The sequence below is a fragment of the Perca fluviatilis genome, chromosome 9 (genome assembly GCF_010015445.1).
Source record: "Perca fluviatilis chromosome 9, GENO_Pfluv_1.0, whole genome shotgun sequence".
Taxonomy (NCBI): domain Eukaryota; kingdom Metazoa; phylum Chordata; class Actinopteri; order Perciformes; family Percidae; genus Perca; species Perca fluviatilis.
Genome location: NC_053120.1, coordinates 38,445,052 through 38,470,981, shown reverse-complemented (window position 1 = coordinate 38,470,981; position 25,930 = coordinate 38,445,052). Strand labels below are relative to the sequence as shown.

The following is a 25,930-nucleotide window of genomic DNA, read 5'->3' as shown; positions in this document are numbered from 1 at the left end:
CGTGCGTAGGCTCCACCACTGGCTCCGATAAACATGTTGACGCCACACAGATACCTGGCCGTCCTATAGGCTATCGTCCCCCTCAGGCGCGCTCCAGGAGAACGGCGTGTGCAGATAGGCGACGGCTGCTGCTGATGCGAGCTGTATACGTATATACAGAGCATCTGTGCCTTTAACTATACGTGTTCAGTGCGCCTCTATCACAGCCCGCAGTCAACTTCCCACAACTCCGACGCGCTCGGCGAGTAGACTAAAGACACCTTAACCGGAGAGACACTGGCTCACCTTCACAGCTAGACCCATGGAATGATAACTATGGAATACCACTGGATACTGCTGGCTGTGTTTTTGCAGTTAACCTTCCATCCAGGTAAGACTGAGCATATTTGCGCCTGATGCGCCAGTTTACGCACGCAGGCAACTTGTTGCTGTTTGGACAACGCAGGGTCGAGCATCTCTTAATGACTTCAGGTGTTAAGCTCCTTTAATTACATAAGGTAAAAAATAGGGGATCTACATTATTGTGAATTGAATTGCTCCACGTGCTCCGGGTCGCCTTCGCGATGCATTTCTCCACACTTTTCTTTGTTCTGGGAAGTGGTGCAATGAGATCTGAAGGCTGCTGATAAGACAAACGCGAAGTCACTGAAACCTGATGAGGAAAGTAGATACTTTGGTTGATGATCTGGATGCCAGCGCGCTATTTTAATAATTAATGTTTTAGTCCGAGAACAGAGCGCCGTTAACAACCAAAAAAAAAGTAATCAAACAGTGGAGGTAAAGTAAACTGCTGATATTATTCAGAGCGCGATGCAAAGAGACTATTGTGCTCGATGGACGCGACATGTTTAAATGCGGTTTTTCCTCCTCGCCCATAACCGTCATTATGGAAATATAATGGCAACTCCTGATTTCTAGGAAGCACGCAAACTGCCAGCTGGTTTATCCTGAACCAGTTTGCATTCTGCTGTAATTTCTCATTTCTTGGATAAATACTGTCACGTTTTACAGAGTGCTTTAGACCATTTTGGTTTATTGCTTTTGAATACACATTGCAGCTATTATGGCCTGGCATTGTCTTCAGAGTATATAGCTGCAGAGGTCAAGGTCCATAAACACCTAATTGTATTTTTTGGAATTTGACTTTTCTGAATAGTCACGCTCTGTTGTTTTTATTGGAGGGTTTTATTGAAGTGTTGTTTAGTCTGTTCTTATGCAGTCAACTCTATTCAAAGTCAGCTTTTTTTTTACCTTGTCAGGAAACAGAGTTTGGGGTTTCTCCAGAGTTGGCTCGCAAATGTACGTAAAGCTGTATTGGAAAGCTGCGCGCGCACACACACACACACACACACACACACACACAAAGCCATTGTTGCTGAAACAAGCAGTGAACCACAGTTGCTGTCTAACTTTGCGATCCTTTTTCAACCATCATCTGATTCTGCGAGGAGTTGGGGGTCGACTCAATTTTCTGCCCCCATTTCCATTTGATTTGAAAGTATACGATGCGCTCGTGGGAGGCTGTTGATGTCCACGCCATGTCGGTATCATCAGGGAATTTGAATCTTCACGCAGTGTGAGCAAGCTGGCCTGTCATGTGATGCAATAAGTCACCCCATGAAGTTTGCCTGTAAGCCATGTTTACACAGGCGAGAAAAACCTATAGTAACTTCTCCTATGTTTCTTGCGCTTATTCAAATATGATTCAAATAAATAATTAATTAATCAATACCTCACACGGAGAACTTGTAGATCCTCTTTTTTTTTATCTCGTCCCTGCCCTGTTGACAACCGACCCTTTACGGTAAATTCCACAGTTGTCAGCCAAATATTTACGCACAGATGCTGTGCAAACACAGAAGCAATTAGAACTAACAATGATACATTACCGTTTGCTGACCTGTTAGCAAATCACGATGTGCCAGTTATAAGCGTTTCTGTTATCACGCCACCACACCCATTTTTTTACGTTTTATGGTGGATCTTTATATAGCCATCGAAGTAGGCCTAAAGACTGTGGGAATGGGAGGGTAACTGATTTCACATTCAGAGATTAATTAATTTATTGTACCAAAGCAGGGATGGGAGGATGGATGGATGGATGGATGGATGGAGCATCTTTGTCAGCAGCACCTTGTTTGTTTCGCACTCCTGCTGCAGTCTCACAGTCCTGCAGTTTGTCACAGGTGGCTTCGAAGGAAAAATCCCCACAATGGTGGTGTTTTCTCAGGGAACATCAACATTACTCATTCGCTTCCCCCACCTGTTTTCAGTTGGTGCAGCAGATTACATCTCTGTCTTTGAAAGCACTCCACAGCGTCTCTTGTCCTCATGCTACACATTCCTTCTTATCTTTCACCATGACTGATAAACAACAGTACAGGGAGAGCAACATTTGTATGCGACAGAAGATACTTTCTGAGGTCATACCTGTGATAAAACCATGACAACCATGAATGTTTACTTGTTATATAATATCATTTGATTTCCTCTGCCTTATGATTAGCTGCTCAGATGTCAAAAGCCTCATGGTTCAGTCACTGCTGTCATACTAACCCTCTTTACCTGCATTATGATGAAAGTCAGAGTTTAAAGACTCAGTCTGTCACTTTTCAAATATTCTAAAATTTATAAAAAAGTATAGTCACATACTGCATCATTATAGTTGGAGCTATAAGAATATCAGAATCAGAACGTTTGGGTTTTTGAAATGATCAAACATAATCATAGTTTTGCTACTGCTGCTTTTACAATTATTACTAATGTAGACACACCTTAAACACAGTGGATCCCAACATCGAGCCGGGACGCCCGCCAGGAGGTCCCAAGACAAATCTGACGGGGTCACAAGATTATTCAAGCTTTATTTTTAATTTTTTTTGCTCTTTACTTGTGAAATACTGCATAGTTTCAACTGTTTATGTTGACTAAACTATGGTTGAACTGCTCCCAACTTGTGTCCACCCTGAGGCTCTAATCCCAGTGCTTACGGGGCCACAAGCCATTATCTGATTGGCACCACTGCTGCTACAGGTGTTGTTGTTAAGTGTTAACCTGTGTATCACCAAAAATCTCCCAATCAGTTTGGAAATGAAAGCGGCTGTGGCTCAGATGGCAGAGCGGTGGCCTACCAATCAGAAGGTTGGTGGCCCTGCAGTCCCATGTCGAAGTGTCCTTGGGCAAGACACTGAACCCTGAACTGCTCCCTATGCTGCGCCATCGGAGTGTAAATGTGTGTGAATGTTTATCTGAGGAGCAGGTGGCACCTTGTACGGCAGCCTCAGCCACAGTGTGTGAAAGGTGAGTGATTCCTGTACTGTGTAAAAGTGCTTTCAGTAGTCGTTAAGACTAGAAAAGCGCTATGTAAATACAGTCCATTTAAATCTTGTGTTTTGAAGTTTGGAGGAGGGGCGATCCTGTTGATTACTTTTGGATCAGGGATTATACCTTTAAGCTGTTCTAATGCACATGGGTATTGTGGGTCTGTAGGTGTTGACACAACAGTGGTGAGAAAATGACTTCCCTTCTGTAGCATTACTCTAAACTTTGAGTTTTTTCGAATGGACCTTGACTGATATTGGATTTTTGAGAGCGATCGGATACCAATTTCAGAATGGAAAAGCTCACCGATTACTGACATGACGGTCGATATATTGAGTTTTTGAGCTGGAATGAAGTTATACTTTTCCTATGTGGATTGTGCACCAATTTGGCACTGATATGAAAGGTACTCAGAAAGCTGCTTTCTTAGAAAAAGAACTTTATTAAAGAGTTAGTGCGTAACTTTTTGATATTAATGAACGTCCGTTATAAGCCATTGCCAAAATGAGTAGCTACAAAGTTAATTAAGACTCAGCTCCACACAACTCTCTCTGTATATCTCAGTATGGCTATGTTCAGAAGTTTGTGGCGTCCGGTGTTTTTCGCTCGCAGAAACTCGAGTGAAGATAATGACCTCTTCTGCATCATGCATCATGTTTTTTTAATCCTCCGTGTCCTCCGTGTCCTCCTTGGCTGCTAGCAACTGCGTGGAGGAGGGGTGGGGATGATGCGCGATCACGGAAGGCTTGTATCATGTGGACGCACCGACAGTGTTGTTGTCGTTACTTAGAATTCCTCATGGGGGAGACAGAAACTACGCACTGTAGCTTTAAAGAATATTTAACATTATTATACATTGTCAACCAATTCTAGAAATGAACATCAGTACTGTGTTCAGTATCAGTCAATTGCTACATAATGACATCATTTCTAAATACCCCAAGCATTGTTTTCTGCATTATATGTACTTTAAAAAGTTTTCACATGGGCGCACAACATACACGTCGATACCGATAGATAGCGATATATCTGTGATAAGCCAATATCGTCAGATAAAATCGTCCAACCAATCTATTTTAAATTATAAATTATAAAAACTCTTAACTATCTCTCTACCTGAGTGAACATAGAGAATAGCAATGTGGCCATGATCATGTGTGATGTTGTCTTCCAGAGTGTGGTAAAATGGGACTGCTTTGTAACATATCAATAACACAAATTGGCTCACCATGATTTTGGTATGTTTGACATGCAGCTGATTTCCCTCTCTATCCCTTTATAGGCAGCACCAAGCCCACTATCACCCCCGTCGGCCCCCACCTTGTTGTCCCGCTCAACGCACCCTTCGAGCTGCTTTGCCAGGGTGAGAAGGAGATGCAGTGGCAGCGGGAGGACCGGCCGAAGGTGCGGGGAGAGAAAAAGAGCGCTGGGATGTCCTCGCTGCGCATCCCCAGGGCTCAGCCCGTCCACATGGGCCGCTACATCTGCCTGGAGGAGAGCTCCAAGGAGCAACTCTCCATCTACGTCTATGTGAAAGGTAGCTGGATGGATCCATAAATGTTTGAGCGTCTTTACTAGGACTGGGACGATATGCTTTTGTCCCGATTCAATTCTTTCACGACACATTGGTGCCAATTCGATTTTTATTGCGATTTTCATTTATTGCGAGTCGATAGTATTGGGTATTGCGATTTTTGTTTGCTTCTTTAACAAAAACAAAAGTATATCAATAACACCCTTCTAGAGACAATATATCATGTGACATTGTTTTCTAAAAATAATGCTCGTCACATGTCAGTCAGTCAGTCTGACATTTATTTCATCTGTAAAGGAGTACATAACATGGATTTTCTGCATTTTCTGCTTTCGCTCTTTTTACTGGAAAACGGATATATTATGTAGTCATATACATACCGTCAGCGGTACCGTATAAAGAGACAATATTCAAGGTCCCATGACAGGGTGCTCTTTGGATGCTTTTATATAGACCTTAGTGGTCCCCTAATACTGTATCTGAAGTCTCTTTTACATAGACCTTAGTGGTCCCCTAATACTGTATCTGAAGTCTCTTTTATATAGACCTTAGTGGTCCCCTAATACTGTATCTGAAGTCTCTTTTATATAGACCTTAGTGGTCCCCTAATACTGTATCTGAAGTCTATTTTATATAGGCCTTAGTGGTCCCCTAATACTGTATCTGAAGTCTATTTCCCGAAATTCAGCCTTGGCGCAGAATTACAGCAACTAGAGCCAGTCCCACAATGAGCTTTCCTTAGGATGTGCCATTTCTGTGTCTGTAACTATTGAGGAGGAGAGAGGGGGGGGGGGGTGTGGCCTTGACCAACTGCCACTTTGCTCGTTTGAAAGCCATGATGTCTCTCTCTCATGGGTGGGCCAAATTCTCTGGGCGGGCAAAGCAGAGAAAGAGGAGGTAACCTTGCTCCTTATGACCTCATAAGGAGAAGATTCCAGATCGGCCCATCTGAGCTTTCATTTTCTCAAAGGCAGAGCAGGATACCCAGGGCTCGGTTTACACCTATCACCATTTCTAGCCACTGGGGGACCATAGGCAGGCTGGGGGAACGCATATTAATGTTAAAAAAACTCATAAAGTGAAATTTTCATGCCATGGGACCTTTAAGGTAAATCATTGGTAAAAAAAAAAATAACTAAAAAATATCTATTCCAGGGAAAAGAATCAATTTTAAAAATCATCACACCATTACATTATGTGTTTGCATGTGTTTGAGATTTCATGGTGTTTTTGTGTAAGAGAGAGGAAAAAGAGAAGTGAAATCGAGAGCAGTTTAGACAGAGGAAGGGAGCAGTGTGTGTGGGTGGGCTCGCAGAGAAAGGTGTTTGTTACTTTGCACCGGACAGGTACAGTAGATACTGTAACTGTTTATCGAGTGCATGACTGAGTTTTACTGTATTTTCTTCTCGATGTGACTCCACATCCCCTTGGCCCACTGCCATCACTGCAGGCCTATATCATGTGCTGATCATTCACTCCACAATCCACACATCTACCGCTGAAGCACCCAGCAGTTCTTAGATGAGAGGCTCAGATGTAGCCTTTTTTTTTAAGATTTGGATTAGATTAACATGGACAATTACAGCAGAGTCATTGCATTGGCATATCATGTCTTCCTGCCTGTTAATTCCACAAATTTGAAAAATAAACCAGTTGAATAATAAGATTTAAAGTTGTAATCCCTGCGAAGTCCCAGAATAAGTCAGAAATACAACAGAAGAGCAGCTGGTGTATCTGTTAACAGGGCAGCTAACCAAACTTGTGTTGTTTTAAGCAAATCCGCGTTGTTGTGATCTGCTGTCAAAAATCACTGTCGTTTTCTTCTGTGGACACATTTTGATAAAAGATTGCAGTCGGTGCTAAGCATGGTGACAGACACATTGGGGTTTTTGTGACTGCTTCACAAAAAAAACATTCATGGGGCACTTTTTACAACTTAAGTTCAGTAGATTCGCGGGTAAAGTTACAACATTGTTGCATTTTTCATTTGGTTCTGTTCACACTGCACTTTGTCAAGCACACCAGACATTGTAAACAAATGTCACGCAGTCGACATCGGTTGCTCGTGGACAGAAATCGCACCGCTCTCAGAAATAATAGAGCAACACCAAATTTATGCTGTCTTGAGTTTTCCGGTTTGGCTTTGATGTTTTTATCCATCAAATATTTTAGAAGAAGCCGAACAATATGAGCAGCTGACAAGAATTTGAACTTTTGCGTGTTATGCGATCGTCTGACCATATTTCAATGAAAGCTTGCACCTCCTCATTTGACCACGTCTGTCCCCAAGATGTTTTTTTTAATGTCTGCTACTACCTGACTTAATGTTGATTCCCAGTGCGCGATAAAAGTTTCCACTCACCTTTAACCCACAATACACAGGGTTTTTGGGGTTCACTTCCTATATTTGGGTCAAATCGCTTTCCAAAACTCTACTACACTTGGAAGCGAACCAAGACCCACGTTTTCAGTCAGACCAGAGTTCAGCGTGCCCACAAACATACTGCGTTCTATTTAACAGCACAGCAGCCAGCCAATCACAGGGCCCATCACTGTCCGTTATGAAAAAGAGAGTAATTCCTAATAAACATACGGCAAGAAGTCAAATTAACAAAAAAGAATGGTGGGAAAATGGATGTTAGCACTGTTACTGTATATTATGGCTGTCGCAAACTAAAGCTTCAACAACTCAGTGTGCAAGCCCCACTTACACCTCTAACGCCTCCATTTTTTGGCAGATCCAGACAATCCCTTCAGAAAATCAATGGTGTTCAACATTCTCACTCGAGTGGGAGACAATGCTTCCATCTCCTGCCTGGCAACCGATCCAAGTCTGGACAACCTGCGCCTGGAAACATGTTCCGGTAGAGCTCTGGCCTCTGGTCTCCAGTTTACTGCGAGCCTGGAGCAAGGCATCCTCATCCACAACACGCAAAAGGCCTACGAAGGTTGCTACGTGTGCACGGGAAGACTCAGGGAAGAGCACGTCCAATCACACGACTACTACCTGACAGTAAGACCAGGTAAAGTGGTGGAAATGCACGTATGCACAAATGTGCGTGGTTGCGTCAAAAGCGCAGGTTGAAAATTCAGTCCTATTTGTTTTTGGTTTCCTGTCAGTCCCCGTTGCTCCTCCTGTGATTGAGATGGCAACCAAAAGAGTGATTCTCACTCGGGATGAGAGTCTCTCCCTCACCTGCAACACCTCTAATGTCAACGGAGAAATCACACTAAAATGGGTCACCCCGCCTGGCTCGGTGAGACCCTTCTGCCTTTTCTTTGCTCTGTACTGTGCCGTTGGCGGAAGATTCGACTAGAAAATACTGCATATTGAGTGTCGATGGTTGCCTTGTAGGATTTAAACGGGCTTTGATCAGTTCAAACAGATATTTGACGTTTTGGAACCACTAAATATCAGCTGCCCTGGGGATTTATACCCACCACCAGTGTCATTTTCTGAATCCACTGTAAAATATACTTTATACATAACCTTTTACGTGAATTTAGGAAATGACACTTAATCATAACTACCTCCCAGCTGCATTGATTATTGTCTGCAATCTGGTCAAAATGAAGCTGTCGCAACAGCTGGCCTTTATGTGTCCCAAACAAAACCAAAAACCGGAGCGACAATCGTGAAAAAGGGGGCGTTCTAATCCACAAAACCATTACAAATTGAATAATTGTTTTGTATCTTATTGGTTTCCTTTTACTGAGAGGTTTTGTCCTTGTGGACAGTACCTGGTATCAGTGGTTGTTTCTTCTCATAAACAAGAATGAAGGGGGGTCAAAGTTCAGCTGTCTAGGCTTCAGGATCTTGGCTGTGTGTGTACCATGTGGAGTACTGTGCGCATGCGTGTGATCGACAGTATGTGTGTGTGTGTGTGTGTGTGTGTGTGTGTGTGTGTGTGTGTGTGTGTGTGTGTGTGTATCATGTGGACTACTGTGCGTATGAGTGTGAGCGACAGTGTGTGTGTGTGTGTGTGTGTGTGTGTGTGTGTGTGTGTGTGTGTACTGGCATGCAGGCGGTTGTGTGTCTGCGTCTGTGTTTGTGTGCTTGGCATGGGTAGATGGGGTTAATCTCTAGAGATCTCTGGGCGTTGACAGGGTGCCGTCTGGTATCCACAGCAACCAGCAAAGGTTGACGGTGCTTCGCGTATCCTGACGGAGGACTTCACTCACGTGCGCAGCGCCACGTTGCACAATGCGGCGGTCGGACATCAAGACGCTGGGAGGTACCAATGTGAAGCACAGAATGAACGAGGGACCAGCTCGCGGTCAGTGTGGCTCGATGTTTATGGTGAGTATACCGAGACTTCAGTACCAAGAGGAGAGAATTGCTTTCAGTTAAAGCTGCAGTTGGTCACTTTTTAAGTCGTGAAAAAAAGAAGAAATATTTGGAACTTTAACCGGCCAATAAAAAAAAATGCAGCAGAAAGCAGAAACCTGTCAATTCATCGTTCTTTTGCTGAATTTCTTAATATAAAATACAACATTTCCGACAGCAGCTTTAAATTTACAATCTGGAAGATCTCTGTTTCTATCTCTTTGGCGGCACAAATGGTGTATGGGTCATCTCATTGTTTTCTGACCAGTGACCTGTTGGGTTACTTTGTGACTTGCCTGTAAGTCTCCGGACCAAACACCACGTAAATCATTTTGACTCCGATAAATATATGCAAAATGTTACCTTTGCAAATCCTTGTAACAATCTCTCATGTCCTTATTTTTCAGAAAAGGGATTCATTAACTTAACACCCACAATCAACGAAACCATCCAGGTCCGTTCAGGTGAGAGTTTGCCCCTAAATGTTGACATGGAGGCTTACCCAAAGCCTCACACTTTCTCCTGGAGCTTCATGGGCCGCGAGCTCAGGAACACAAGCGACCATGTCATCACCACACACAGCCATGAATACAGGTGAGACTGCGCACAAACACACACTTGCTTTAAGTGTCCTAGTTTTAACACATAGATGAAAATGTTCATTACCCTCGTTCAGTGGAATTTCACACCGTTGGTTTGCCTGCAGGTTTAGTGGAGGTACTAGTGTAACAGCTGCACTTGTCACAACTCCCTGAGAAATACAGCTTTCATTCTAAAGAAAAATGCTCCGGGGTTTTTAGCGAAACAGGAACTGTGAGAATATAAATGGCTTTCGGAGGAAAAGAAACCATGAAATATCTGCAGTATTACCCCTGTGCTGCATATAGAAGTATTACATAATACTATCCAAGGCGGCATGTTGGGCGTAATGCATTTTAACTCGCGCTTCATGCTGTTTGTTCCAAACATTTGTAGAACATGTGAAGAATAGGACATGACCTTTATGCCTTAATTGGATGTGGCCCCTTCAAGCAAAAGGGACACGAGGGAACACAATAATCAATAAGTCCATGTCAACTGTGGGAAAAAGAGATTTCTAAAGTAGCCTCGAGACTACTTGAAAACTGCAAAGCCTTAACATAAGACTGCAAATATCGGAAAACATGCCAGAGAGTTTTTTCTCTGGCAGCTTTGACATTTTCTGTTAATGCATTCAAAAACATTTGTATTGATAATTCTTAAACAATGATGAATACGTGAATGCTCAAAATGTAATTCTTTTACGATTAGGTACAGCAGTGAGCTGAGGCTGGTGCGCCTGAAAATGTCAGAGAGCGGAGTTTACACCTTTCAGGCCTCCAACGGTGACGCTTCAGTAAACCACACGTTCACCATCTTTGTGATCAGTAAGTTGTGTCAAAGAGAGGTTTTTTTTAAAGGTTTTTTGTTCCCTTAAGCAACATAATGAGTCACGTTGCTCCACACTGCATTAATCTTCAGGAGGTGACATGTGGGAAAAGGTTTCATTGACCTTTTTACCTTGTGTGAAATGAGCCGGCCTTGCTCTCTACCTCACCTCACTCTGTATTATTTATGACCCACCAAGGTTCAACAACACAGCAAAAGAAAAAGAAAAAACTCTCTCCAGCTTGTTATTTATCTCTGACCTGACATATTGTGACATTAACTTGCGTTTGTTAGGTAAACCTGAGATCGTATCTCGCGAGGGCCCAGTGGATGGACAGGTACGCTGTGTGGCAGAGGGGTTCCCCGCCCCGCAGATCACCTGGTACTACTGTGAGCAGCCCTATGCCAGGTGAGAGTTTTAAAGGCCATGAAATCCCAGTTTCTCAATCAGATTCTAGCAGTAGCGGTGTTACCATTCAATTGTCAAGGGAATTTTAAGCAAACTTTTAAAAAGTCACAAAAACGTAGTCTATGTGAGTGAGAAAACAAGTAGATATTGTGCTTTCTTCCAATCGTTTATAATTGTAAAAGAAAAAAAATAGGCTAATCAAAGCAAAAAGCAAAGACAGAATATGCTGGGAGTGTGTAATTAGTGCACTGAACTTTAGAACTACAGCTTAATGTGATTACATGGATCGGACACTGATATTAGGCAGACCAGTCATGAAGCCAAACCAAAAAACAAAAACAGCATGTGCTATATAGCGAACAAAATACTCTACATTAATCCAATCATTTTTATATTGTTTTCCAATTGCTAACAGATGTCATGGCTTTTGCGTTGGCAATGCGGCCTGCATGTAGACACAAGATGTATTTGTCAGTGAGACTCCATCGCTGAACAGCACCACCCATTCTTTTCAAAGCATCCACCCACCATTTCAGATCTGTACTGGCGCTTACAAAACTCATATGACACGTCCGAAAGGTCACGTTAAAGACACATTGGATCGAGTCAGGAATGATGATCACGGTGGAATGTGGGATTGTGGGATTTGACGGGGCTGACTTGTGATTGGTTGAGTGATAAGTTGCCTCTCATGTGACAGGAGATTGGAAAGAGTTGACTTGTGATTGGTAGGGGCCCGGGACGTGTGCCTGAATGGACGCGGCTTATGTCGTGTCACACATAAAGTGTGTGGAAGGAGGAGCACCTGGTTGCTATAGCAACACCAATCCCGAACGGCACAGGCAGTGAATCATAAGTGATTATCCAAACTTTATCCTGTCATTTTTCAATTATAATCAAATCCATTTAATAGTTATTACGTACAGGCACGCAAATGTCTTCGGTGGATGAAGTATTCAGATCCTTTACTTAAGTAAAAGTACTAATACCACACTGTCAGAATACTCTGTTACAAATAAAGGTCCTGCACTGAAAATGTCTGAAAAAGTCTGGAAGTATCATAAGGAAAATGTACTTAAAGTATTAAAAATAAAAGTACTGAATGCTGAAAAAAAATCCTCACATTTTAGAAACTGGAAACGATCCAAACAGTTCTGTCAATCAACTAAGTGATTAATCGCCATATCGTTTCAGCTGGACTTGTAGGTCTGTGTATTGTTGGGTAGTTTAATTTAAAATAAAATATCAGATTTTATAAACTATATGTGTTTTGTGTGCAAAAATCTTAATTTGTAACGCAACTGGTAACTAAAACTGTCAGAAGAATAGTTACTTAATTAGTGTGCTTGTACCCAAACCCTTCTCAGTTGTAACTGAGAGTGGGTCTGGGGAAGCTTTTTTCTTGCGATTTCTCCAAAGGCCCAACGCCGCTCAAATGCCTCTGGGCGCAATTGGATAGTCCTTCAACCAATCAGAGCAACAATACGGGTGACGTAGCAGCGACAGCGGCATCAACAGGTTCCCTCGCTTCAATGGCCGTTGTGTTGAATGTAAACAAAAAGCTGCTCGCCGTCGCTGCGCTATCGTCATCGTGTAAAATCCGCCTCAGCGGTTGTGATTGGTGCCTCGATTTGGAAAAATTGGAAATGGATTTGAATGGCCAGAATTACTTGCAGAGCAAATCCGAATTTGCCGGAAGTTCTTCAGGGTTTTCCCAGGCTAATGTAGTGGAGTAAAAAGTACAATATTTCTCTCTGAAATGTAGCGGAGTAGAAGTAGAAAGTGGCATGAAAAGGACCTCAAATTTTTTATTGAGTACAGTACTTGAGCAAATGTACTTAGTTACATTTCACCACTGGAACATTTACAGAAAGACAAAGTAATGTGACCTAAATGAGCCTGTGACCAGAGGGCACTTAGAGTAGATAACAGCTGCTTTTTTATGGTGTGGTGATGTGAAATATGGAGCTGTGGGTAATTATTTACACATTTCACCCATGAGGAATTCCCTGATTTTATTATGACTTCTAGTGAACATGTTTCTGTGGTTCTAAATGTTGTGCGTAATGTTTATGTCACAAAAGTGTTTTCAAGACTCAAGAAAACAGAAATGTGTGTTTTGCAGAGACTTAGGGCAGAGATGCCAGCGTGAGAGAGTGAGGAAGAGCTCAGTGATCCCTTGAGGGCTTTGTAAACAGTGTATAATCGTCTGCCTTCAGGTGCTCCCAACAGGTGAATGCCACCCAGGAGGAGCGCAATGTCATCACCGTCACCCTGTTCAGCCCCCTGTTTGGGAAGACGGAGGTTGAGAGTCGGGTGAACGTAAGCAGAGGACGGTTCAGTACTCTGGAATGTGTGGCTACGGTGGAGGGAGAGCAGGCCTACACACTCTTTTCTATCAGCGGTGAGTTGAAATCACGTATATGCATGCTCAGCTAAACAAACCAAGGAGCCACGTGATTTTAAAAGGGGGCGCCTGCCAGTCTCATGTTTTGTTGCTGATTTGATGTAATCCTCTGCATGTCCTCACCTTCAGATTAGAATTAAGTGCAGAGTCAACAGCACAAGAGAGGACATACAGACATGAACATCTCCTCTCTTCAGGTTGCAAATCTTGATCCACCTGTTAGTTTCATTAAAACTTACTGGAGTAATCCTTAGGGATGTTTAAAAGCCTGTGACTCCCTGCCCTCCCCTGTGCGCTAAAAAAAACAAAAGATATTTTAGCAGTTCTGTAAACCCCGCGTGGGATTTAACCCTCTAGAGTATTTACTACAAACATGATTGTGGCAAGGATTAACCCATAAATGTGGTCTCACAACAAGAGGTTGGTCTTTTATAATCTGCTAAAAATAAGCGATACCTCCGACATGATTGGCCACGATAAGAAGGTTATCACTTACACATAGGAATTAGCTTTAGTCTATTGTTTACTTTGTCTCCAAATCTGTTATCTGTTATAACGGCTTCCCCATCTGCCATACAATTTCCCTCAAAGTGGTGCGAGTGCAGGAACTGAAAGTACAGCAAAGTTGTCCCTCCCTGAGCCTGGAGACCCAGGTTTATGCAGGACACGGGTGGGGATAACTGTGGCTATACAGCGGGCATGTGGGCGAGCAGTACGAGGTTAGGACAGTGTTTGTGGCCAGGCAGGACAGGCCTTTGGGAGCGTGTGCCCAAGAATTTTATGCTTCACTGAGTAACAGCAGACCAGGCGGAGGCGCTGAGAGTGTGGAGCGCAGTGGGAGTCCTGGCGGTGCTGGGCGTTCTGGGGCTGTGGGAGGCTTGGAGGTGTCAGTGTGAGCTGCAGCAGAGAATACACAAAGCTTTAGAAACCACTGACAGGTTTACAGCGGATTAGTTCCTGCAGACTCTGCATTCTCAGATTTGAAGTGGAGAGAAAGCTTCTTATCTCTAAAGAGCTTATTACACCCCACTGTACAGAGGAGCAAAACAATAAGGGATCACAAACAGCCAGACACAAAGGAACAGAACACTGATAACATAGAATTACTCACAGCCACAGCTGTAGAACGGTACAGTATGTTCACATCTATAATTTGATTAGTTCGCTGTGATTTGACCAAAGTGAGCTACACTGTGACTTAGCCTTCTCTGGCTTACCTTAATGCCCCTATGCAATGTCATTTAGAGTGTGAAGATGGTAAACCATTGAAAGAGTCACTGATTGACTCTATTGCCACTGCTCTTGCATCTAACATTATCATTTCTGTCTCCCTGCAGAGAGAACTGTTCCCCATGATCTTTTCACCCCTCTGCTAATTGGCTCTGTATCAGCAGCAGGCATCCTCTGCCTTGTCCTTATAATGCTGTTCTACAAGTACATGCAGGTAAGACAGTTCTGCACTTATCCAGCATGGCACTCACTCTTCTGTCACATTATGAGGCATAGCAAGCCAAGCAAATGCGTAAAGCATGTTGAAATATCTTACAGTAATTGATGTTTTTGTTTTTATTCATGCCAGAAACCCAAATATCAGATTCAGTGGAAAGTTATCGAGGGCATCCATGGAAACAACTATGTGTACATTGACCCCACCCAGCTACCGTACGATCACCAGTGGGAGTTTCCTCGAAACAACTTGCGTTTTGGTGAGTGTCAATCGAAAATGATCTGCGGCGTGTCTAAGTCTCATTAATCCCATTAATCTTTAAGTCATTTCTGACACTGAAGTGTAGATCCCGGTTTTCATGTCTTGGGTGTAAATCATCGTAGGAGCAGAATAATGTCGAGATAAGTGATGGTGTGTGTGTGTGTGTCACTAATAGTCTCAGTCATAAAAACCTAACAGTGCAGACCTCATGACATCACCGCTGCCAGCCTCAGGCTACTTCATGCTTTCTGTGTATATGGATGCCATGTCTGTTTCAGCTATGTTTGTGATCACTAACCAGTTCCACAGCTCATTAAAGATGAAACCCAACTCCCTCACTGCAAACATAATATTGTTGACATATTCTGGGTGTTGTTTTGAGCAAACCTCCTTAAACAGGATCCTGCGTGTCCTGGTGCCTATGTACACAGCCCGGGGGCTAAAAACTGGTGTTGTCCTAGGAACACTGGCATGGGGCCAGTTTTGTGGGAGGGAAACGGGATGGGGAGTAACAGTTTTGTGTCTGTCTTGCTGTCTTCAGGGAAGACACTGGGATCTGGTGCATTTGGGAAAGTGGTGGAAGCCACTGCATATGGACTCTCCGAAGCAGATTCAGTCATGACAGTGGCGGTGAAAATGCTCAAAAGTAAGCGCTGTCAACACACATGCAAATGAAATGGGACGAGCACAGCGTGGCTATTTTGACTCTCTGAGGCCTGAAAGGCAATTTCGCGTATCTTCTTAAATTTATCTTTTTAAGATATTTGCATATAACTGATCCCTATGTGTTTCATATCAAAATGTTCAGAACAAACTCGGCTTTCTGTTTAGTGACGCCCGCATGTTTTTCTAGAGCAGTGTGTAAAGAGATAATTTGGCGCTAACGCTGAAGCGTTGATGTTCGCTTTTTGAAATTCCTAAAATCTCTTGTTGAAAACAAACCTTAACTTATGATGTGTTGTACGAATTGTTTCAGTGCTTGAAATTAGTTTACCAAAGTCTTAGATAAAATAAGCAAAATAAATAACTTTCCTGTAGGTGTTCGGAGACAGATTGCAATTATGTGGGTATTTTTATGTAGTGGCTTGAAAACAGCCGCCAAATCAACATTTACTGTAACAGCCACTTTTAATTTAAATTTGCCTCCAGCAACAACCACTTTCTTTTATTCCTGCACATTGCTGTATATTTACTATGTATTAGTCATCCTAGTTCAACCTCACCTGAGTTTACTCCCAATCCTTTTGATTCTGATACTGATTATGTTCAAATTTCTTTTCCTTTTTTTTCCCACAGCAAGTGCTCATGCCACAGAGAAAGAGGCGCTGATGTCAGAGCTGAAAGTTCTCAGTTACTTGGGAAACCACATGAATATTGTCAACCTGCTGGGAGCCTGCACTGTTGGAGGTGCGGCAGCCATGTTGTCGTGTAGTATTATTTAAGACTGCGGAGTGAAACTGGAAACTTGAGAGATTGTTGACACAATTTAGGGGACTAATTTCGTTGTGATTCTTGCTAATCTATGTAATCTTCTTGAAAGATCATCGTCATGAGGCATGTTTTCTTGCTCTGCAGGCCCTACACTTGTGATCACAGAGTATTGCTGCTTTGGAGACCTCCTTAACTTTCTACGCAGAAAGAGGGAATCCTTCATCTGCTATAAGCTTGAGGAAGACTGCTACTACCGCAACGTCATGCCGCAGAGAGACGCAGCTGGGTCAGCTTCTTTTTACTTTTATTGTATTTCAGGTTGATTTATCAGGGGCATTGCACACTAATAATACATACAACCAAAATGTGCCAGAATTAGCCTGGAGGCTATTTTACATCCGCTGTCCCTGGACTGGTGGTAAGAGGTCACCTTAAAAAAAAAAAGATGTAACGATTAAGCTATCAATAATACACACAGATTTGGCCCTATAGAATAAAAGTTGATTATACTAATGCTAAAAGACGACAGCATAGAAGCAAGAACAGTTGGTTAAGATCAACACACATACACACACAGCTTAACTGTCAGACCAGATAACAAACAAAGCGCAATAGCATAGACCACGGATCTTCAACAGGGAGTCCGGGACCCGTAGGGGGTCCTCAGAGTCAATGTAGGGAAGCCTCCAAATTATCGTTAATTTTTTAAAGGTTTTTCAAAAAATTATAAAGTCTTAACATGAATCCAACATATTAGCAAATATAAATCCCCACTGCTTACTGTCCTATAGGTAAGGTAAGGTCACTAAGGAAGCCATCCACATATACAGTTCATCCTAAGGATTCACTGTGCCACATGTATCTTGAACATTAAAACATTATTTATAAAATGATGCCAACAATTAGTAGGCTATTTTAATAGCTTAGTATTCTATGCAAAAAAAGGTATGTGTAAAGGCTTTAGGCCGCCCTACACGTTATTGTAGGCCCAATTTAATATACAACTTCATATTATACAATATATATAGGGGGTCCCTGCTCTGTCTCTCTTTCAGTTGAGGGGTCCTTGGCTTAAAAACGTTGAAGACCCCTGGCATAAACATTGTGTATAAAGAAGAGCGGTATATTGTGTGTAAGAGAAAAGCACTAGAGTACTAGTATTTACTATCCAGAACGTGCGTGGGAGGAGGGTATTTGGACAGCAGCGTGCCTATGTGTGGCTGTGCTCAGCTGAGACCAGACTGCTCCTTTCCTCTTCACAGTGGCAGCTTGAACGGCTACATGTCCATGAGGCCTTCTGCTGCCGGCAACCTGCCGTTCAGCTCATCCTCAGAGAAGAGACGCTCACTACGCAAAGGCAAGCCAGCCAGCCATTCATCCAATATCTCAGTCTTAAAATACACAAAAAGGCAGTTAAAGTAAAATGATCTCCGTCCTGCGTGTCCTCTCAGGTGACTCCTACGTCGAAGCAGATGCAGAGAGTGAGATGTTCGACGAGGATGGTCTGTCTCTAGACACCGAAGACCTTCTCAGCTTCTCACACCAAGTGGCCAAAGGCATGGAGTTCTTAGCCGCCAAAAATGTGAGCATCAAATAACACATTATCATACTTGCTTTTTGGATGACCTCTGATGTGAATTCTTACAGAGTAAGAGAGTATCTGATAGATCATGGATCTTCTTTCCACAGCTAGTAAACAGATCTAAAATGCATGTTGGAGCATGCTGTTGAAAGATTTATTAGCTGTGGAGGCAAGATACTGTGGCCAGTAAGCTCATGTATCAGTGTCAGTGGTCGTGTGTTACACATCCAAGTGTGGAAATTCAGTACCAAACTGTGTTTGAAAAAGCACTTTATCCATGCCTAATTGATTGGTCATGTATATGACATGTATCATTAGATATTAAAGATAGTGGGGCATTTGTTTTTCAGTGCATCCACAGAGACCTGGCTGCCAGAAATATCCTCCTGACTCAAGGAAGAGTAGCGAAGATCTGTGATTTTGGCCTGGCTCGAGACATCAACACGGACTCCAACTATGTCGTCAAAGGCAACGTAAGTCTGCACTTAAGATTTGACACTTTGGAATTTGAAATGAGATGGATGCAGGATACATCCATCATAAAAGTCCCCTTCAAGGTGTCATTCTTATCTTAAGGTAAACTCTGTGCCTCAGTGTCCTAGTTTAAAACAGATTGGTGGAGCCCCTGCTAGTCCACCATGTCTTAACTTGTCAGAGCTACAGTGTAAGCCAACTTCGTCTTGTTGCAGTTTACTTAGTCTATATCGACGACGATTCATTTACGGGAGTGTTCCGCAGCCACCAGAAGATGTGCCGGATCGGCCTCATTTTGGGCCGGATGTCCGTCACCTTCTAAACCGGTGGATTTATGAGGACTATGGTTAAAGCTATAGTGTGTAGATTCTGTCGCCCCTATGAGGAATTATAAGTAATGACAACAAAACTGTTGGCGCGTCCACATGATAATAGACTGTATTTTATATAGCGCTTTTCTAGTCTTAACGGCTACTTAAAGCACTTTTACATAGTACAGGAACCATTCACCATTCACACACATTCATACATTGTGGCCGAGGATACCGTGCCACCTGCTCATCAGATAAACATTCACACACATTTACACTCTGATGCACAGCATTGGAGGCAACTCAGGGTTCAGGGTCTTGCCCAAGGACACTTCAACATGGGACTGCAGGGCCAGGGATCAAACCACCAACCTTCCGATTGGCAGGCAACTGCGCTATTACTGAGCCACAGCCTTCCATGACTGGAAATGCACTGGGAACTAATTCTCAGAAGGCAAAGTGGTTAGAAGATGGCTGTGTCTCATGTGACCTTGTTATTCATACACCCTGTGACTATACAAATCACAACATGCAAATAGGAACATGTTGGCGTTATTTTGTCACTTATTGAGAGCAGTAGGCTAGATGGAGCCGGTTACCTCCAGGGTCTGTGCTAAGCTAGGCTAGCAGTGGGTGCGTCAGACAGAGTTAGGACACGCACAGAGATGAGAAGGGTATGTAGGGACTTATCTAACTGCCATGCAGCCATCAGTAATGGTTTTGAATACTCCTGTGCTTTTCTTACTATGACATGTCGGCATGTCTGCCGTGAAAAAGGTCTATTGTTGGCAGCAGAGCTTGTGATGCTACATTGACTTAAATAGTTGATTGCTTTTGATGAGACAGTCTTTAAACTAGCTAGTAGTTAGACTTCACACACATACTTTGTAATGGATTAAAAAAAACAATCCAGAGGTGTATGTGTGCCTGCAGCTGTCTTTGCATTTTTCAATATTTTAGATCCTCAGGTGAACATTGTGCGCATACCTGGTATTTGGTACATTGTGTTCATTTAGCAGTCGTCAATCACAATAATTATAGACCTGAGTCACAGTAAAGAAAAAAAGAAAGGAAACAAAAAACAGGGGGAAAGGTTTCAATGAATGAGTTCAACTTTCCATCTACTCACACTGTTCTTTTTTTGTTTAGGCTCGTCTGCCAGTGAAATGGATGTCTCCAGAAAGTATCTTTGAGTGTGTGTATACATTTGAGAGTGACGTGTGGTCCTATGGCATCTTGCTTTGGGAAATCTTCTCACTCGGTAAGTCTATCCATCCGTTGTGTGTGTTTGTTTGTCTGGCTGTCTGTGTGTTTTCGGAGGCGCACAATGTAACTGAATCTCCCCACTGAACGTAGGAAACAGTCCTTATCCGGGTATGCCAGTGGACGCCAAGTTCTACAAACTGATAAAAGAAGGATACAGAATGGATGCTCCGGAGTTTGCACCCAGTGAAATGTGAGTTGTTGTTGAAATTAAATATGAGTGTGTGTTAAAGGTGTCCAAGTGAAATGTGTGCTTTAAAGGAATCATAGGGGAGATGGTGTGAAATGGTAGATGGAGGTGGTTAGACTGTAAAAGAATGCAATGTGGGGGATTTGAATAGCAGTCGGCTCTCATCCTGTTGCATTTGGCTTTCCACAAGCATAACTAAAACTCTTAGGTGGAACTGGGGACAGAAAACAAAATGCAAACAAAAAAGAGAGCGGATGTAATAACTGCAGAGAAATAAAAGTGTTTGTGTGTTTCTATGCTGCTGTGCAGGTATCAGATTATGAGGTCCTGCTGGGACGCTGACCCCTTCAACAGACCCCCCTTCAGGAAGGTCGTGGAAAGGATCGAACAACAGCTATCAGATGCCACTAAACATGTAGGTTGCACCCTTTTGACCTTCTTCACTCTCACTATAAATATTTCAAAATGCCATTCCTTAAAAATAATGAACCGAGAAGACTTCACAGGGGGGCTCAGAAGGATTATGAGTTAACCCTTGTGTTGTCTTCCCGTCGACCATGAACTTGTCCTTCTGGGTCAAAATTGAAAATGAATTATTTTTTTTATTTTTTTTTCGCTTTTCGCTACGCTTTTGACGCTTTTTTAAAAGTTTTTGTCACTTTTTTCAACGTTTCTTTTAATTCATGGTCAATGAACCTAATTTATATGACATTATTCTTAATTTTTGAGTAAAAAACAAATCAGAAATTAGGAATTATTTTGACTAATAGTTAAGATCAGAGGATGTTGCATGGATCACAGACTGGTACATGTTTAGTCAGGATACTGTTTTGAAACCATTTAAATTATTATTTCTATAAAAAATGAAAATGGGTCAAATTTGACCCGAGGAAAACACAAGGGTTAATGAAATAGGAGCAACTCCAGCGTCACAAAGTGGTGAAAGCTGATGTGACATGGTTCATGTGATACCTCTGACACAATTTGTGAGCCTGCACACAAAAAAAAACAACATAGAAAATGTTCATACATATTAAGCCCCTGACACACTAACCCGACGGCCGACCGTTTATCGGGTTGGTGTGTCACTGCCTTTAGGCAACATGAATCAAAGCATTGTTCTCTATGCTTATATGAATATTTTATTCTTACATATTTCTTATGTAAATGTACACAGCTAGGCCTCATAACTACGTGTGTGATTGTAAGACACATCAGTTCTCGTGGGAAAACTTGAAATGTTTGCACATGATTCAGCTAAAGGTCAGGGACCTCTCACAGTATGTATGGACAGATGTGTTTGAATCCTCAGCTGGTCTGAATTTGGGGGCATTTGTTTGTTGGTATTTTGTGCTACACATAAAGTTTGACTTGACTAGATTTAATCATGCTACATGGTGCATGCTGCGTGAGGGCCTCCGTTGTTCTCACAATCGGATGCAGAACGAATTCTTTGTCGGGCTGTTGTAGTCCAGTTATAATAATTGTTCATTTTAAAATACATTCGAAAAATATGTTCTTCAACAAAACAATATCTGCCACCATACTGAGCCTGCCCACCAATGCTGTTCCAGCAGGTGAGGGGGAGAGGAAAAAGTCACGGCAAACGTCAAAACTCCACAGTGCCTGGAGCACATTTGACAAGGCCTAGGTGCTACAGTAGCTGTTAAATCACATACAAAGCTTTATGTTACATTTATTATTTCATATTTATTAATCAGAGCATTCACAATAAGCACTCAAAATCAGCAGAGGGAGACGCATGGAAACAGCTGTTAACGCAGCTCTCTCTTTCTCTCTCTCGCTTCCCTTCTGTCTGTGGATGAAATGGAATTAAAGCAAGCCAAAATTTCTATTTACAACCACAAACCTGACCGCCCTCAGGTGCTTCATGGCTCTGAGTTGACGTTTTTTCAACGCTAGGCATTTCATGCAAAAAATGTGAGACACTCTTGCTTAGCTGTGGGGCTTACAGTAATCCTGTGCCAAAATATTCAGTATTTATTTTTTGCTACGCTATTATTGATCCGTATGATGAGAATACTGAAATGTTACTGAGCTGTTTGAAATCGCAGAACTGAAACGATATAAAATATCGAATGATCCCTTTTTTTTTCTCCCTTTTCTCTCTTCCACGTCTTCTGTATCTTCAGATTTATCTGAACTTTAGCTCCAAGCTTCCTGTGACGTCCAGAGCCAGGGAGGAACCCGGTCCTCAGGGCGCTCCGTTTCACCGTCTCAACTCAGCCAGCAGTAACAGCGGACCGACCCAGCCCTTACTGCTCCAGCACGAGGTCTTCCTCGAGGGGACAACCCTCAGAGCCCAACGGGTGTAAGGACCCACCCAACCTGTTGGGCTGCCTCAGAAAGTGCCTGTAATGTTCCGCCACAAACTACCCAACCACTACACCCGCCCACCTCCCCGGTACCGGCAGCACGTGTTGCAGACACATGGTAATTGCCATCTATTACCAAAAACAAGAAAGGAGGAATGGCTTTTATCATTGTTTTTCCTACCATTGCCTACTGATTACAGGGAGGAGAGTTGGACTAATGCTCCCCTGCTCATAGCAAAAACTCTAAAACTATATTAAGTACATTATTACACTGTTATCGGTTTTGTTATTTTGGCTACACATTTCATAAAAGGTTGTTTTGTTTCTTTCTATCTATTGGAGTTTTTTTTTCTATTCTGTGGTTTTTCTGTCATGGATATTTATGTAGCGTATTTTTTTAGTTTTTTGGGGGGTTGGCGGTTGCAATTGTTTATAGGGAAAGCACTTGAGGCACTTGAACTTCATGTCACTACACACACCACATAATGCAGCTTTCGTTTCTTTCTTTTTTTTACTCTTTTTGTTTTCAGTATTATTTCCAACTGTTGCGATCTACGTTGTTACGAAGGAGATATTTTGGGGGCCAATTTAAATGTAGATATGGAGAGTGGTATATAAGCTATTAGACAGCATGGTCGGTCATGCTTAGGGTCCGTAAGTGCTTCAAGTCGATAAGGAAATACATTTCCGCCCTTTTAATGTTGCCGTCAATGCTACAGAACTGTCTTTACTAGATCTGTTACCACATGACATGGGTCAGCCCACGATTACACACTCACAGTTGTCTTCAGAGATATGGTTCAGACATGGTACGCTAGCTTTTCATTTATGTGCTTGTTGACTGTATATGTGTACATATCTGCAGGTAATGATATTAGTCATTGCTATACAATGCGATGGACAAAGATGGACAAAGAAGACATTCTGAGAAGCCTTGGCATTCGTCTTAGCTTTGTTAAGCATGTGATGCAGGTGTATAGTTTGACTTTTTGACACCTGGACTGCTGGAAAGTTCTTTTGTAAAGGTGTAAATAACTGTTTGGGTTTATATGGTTTGCTCTACTGTCACATCCAGTGTATGGTCTTTGTTTACAAGCAGTAGACAGGTACTACCATTTCTGACATGTCTTTTTTTTTTTCTTCCACTTTGTGAAGGACCAGGAAATGGGAACCTTTGCGTTTTGCAATTGGTGTGTGTTTTGCCCATGCTAACGCTGTAGTTCCCCATTTTACAGTATTAGGGCTGCACCTTACTAATTATTTTCATTATGAATTAACGATTGTCGATTATTTTTTCGATTAATCGATTAGTTGTTTGGTCTATAAAAGGTCAGAAAGTGTTGAAAAATGTTGATCGAAGCCCAAGATGACGTCCTCAAGTGTTTCTTTTGTCCACCACTTTCAAAGATGTTCATTTCACTGTCACAGAGGAGAGGACTAGAAAAACATTTAAGAAGCTGCAATCAGAGAATTTAGAAAATTACTCAAACCAATTAATCCATTATCAAAAAAGTGGCCGATTAATGTAATAGTTGAAAACTAATCGATTAATCTTTGCAGCTATATACAGTTTACATCATAGCTAAAGTCAGGGTGATGTGCATGTGAAATTTCATTAAGTAGACTCTGCATTGTTCCCTGCGAGTGGCGACAAGCTAGTCGGTCATCAAGGCTCTCTGTTCAGACATCGCCACTGGGTAGTACAGCGCTCCGTTTCAGTGTGTGGGTCATCTCATTGTTTTCTGACCAGTAGCTGGTTTCCCAGCAGTCCTTCTCTTCTTTGTATCCAGCTGTTTCCTCCATCAGAAGTGGGACTTTTCAGCACCTCACAGCCAGTAGTCTGTATCAGCCCAGACCATTATAATTCCCCTCTTCCTACTGGTGGAGGTTGTTGTGAAGAGCACCATTGTGTGTGTGTGTGTGTGTGTGTGTGTGTGTGTGTGTGTGTGTGTGTGTGTGTGTGTGTGTGTGTGTGTGTGTGTGTGTGTGTGTGTGGTGTGTGTGTGTGTGTGTGTGTGTGTGTGTGTGCGCGCGTTTGCATGTGTCTACTTGTCTTTGTGTGCATGTCTGTATGATTGCAGAATTCAAAGAAATATATATTATTATATAAGTATCAAGAGGTGCCACTATTAAAGATTAATCAAGTCCTTTAGGCTACTGAAACCCCACAGTCTTACTGCTCTGTCTTTTTGTAAATATGAATGTGCATTTATTGTAAAGTTATTTTGATGCTTTTGCGGTTTATCCCAGTGACGATGTGGTACATTGATGCAGAATTTTCTTATGCTGTATTTTCTTATGTGTGCAGATTTCAAACAGTAGGTCCAACTGGAGAGGAAAAAAAAAAAAGCTGCTTGTGTCTCTGTCACCATGGTAACTTAAACGGAAGAGATTCACTTTGGCTAATGTTATTTTGGCTGTTTCATAATTTCAATCAGTTATGGCAGTTCACTTGGTAACTGCCTCAGCAAAACAGACTAAACTGCTCCCAATGGTCATATCTGATCACCAATATTCACCGCAGTAATAAATGCCAGTGAAATTTACAACCAGGAATGAGATGTTTCAGAATAATAGAGATTATTTTTCATTTATTTCTCCCCTAAGAGTTCTCCCTGCATTTTGCTACATATTTATTGAACCTGAGGCTTTAGTGTTACTGTGTAAATTTGATGTGTTGCTAATACATGTGTCAATGTAAATAAAATTGTGTATAATGAATTCCCAATGAAACTTTTTGTGGTCCCTTTTGTTGCAATCTTGCAAACAAACGCAGTTTTTACAGTTTTTTTAAATTGCCAAACGACAGTGGTCACAACTCAAGCCACATGTGCAAAACTCTAACTACAGTGTGTGCATTACCAACAGTCACCTGAGCTCAACAGTTCACATCACCTGCAAAACGCATTCCAAGCAACACAACTCGTCACACAATCCTCACTGAGCTAACACACACTGTCACTCAGAACACACTGAGAGTACAGACACTAGCATCAAACACCAATACAGAAATTAGAAACTTTTCATCTTTACAGTTTGAATAATTTAAGTGACTTCACACTACTCAATATTTTCTTTAAAGAAAAGAGTGGAATTCTTTCACATGATATTTATTCTAATTTTATACCATACCAGTTTTATATGTAAACAAGAAGGAATGAAAATCAGCAGTTTGCTTTACTGTAACACACTGCCATTCTGTGCAGCTACTGTCATTGTACATATCTTCA

At 42.1% G+C, this 25,930-nt stretch overlaps 1 protein-coding gene across 2 annotated transcripts; it reads left to right on the top strand.

The window, feature by feature from the left end:
* kita (KIT proto-oncogene, receptor tyrosine kinase a) lies at positions 1-24,681 on the top strand. 2 transcript variants are annotated; one of them, XM_039811519.1, is made up of 21 exons: positions 1-370; positions 4,604-4,858; positions 7,594-7,878; positions 7,976-8,112; positions 8,984-9,155; positions 9,590-9,776; positions 10,473-10,588; positions 10,884-10,998; positions 13,218-13,402; positions 14,743-14,849; positions 14,985-15,111; positions 15,655-15,759; positions 16,410-16,520; positions 16,689-16,830; positions 17,807-17,901; positions 17,996-18,126; positions 18,477-18,599; positions 20,061-20,172; positions 20,268-20,367; positions 20,674-20,779; positions 22,518-24,681. In XM_039811519.1, exons 1-21 carry the CDS (start codon positions 307-309, stop codon positions 22,698-22,700), a joined length of 2,958 nt encoding a protein of 985 aa, XP_039667453.1. In that variant the 5' UTR covers positions 1-306; the 3' UTR covers positions 22,701-24,681. The 2 variants fall into 2 exon arrangements, with proteins under 2 accessions (XP_039667453.1, XP_039667452.1); XM_039811518.1 differs by having other exon boundaries at positions 8,963-9,155.
* The last annotated feature ends 1,249 nt before the right edge of the window (positions 24,682-25,930 follow it).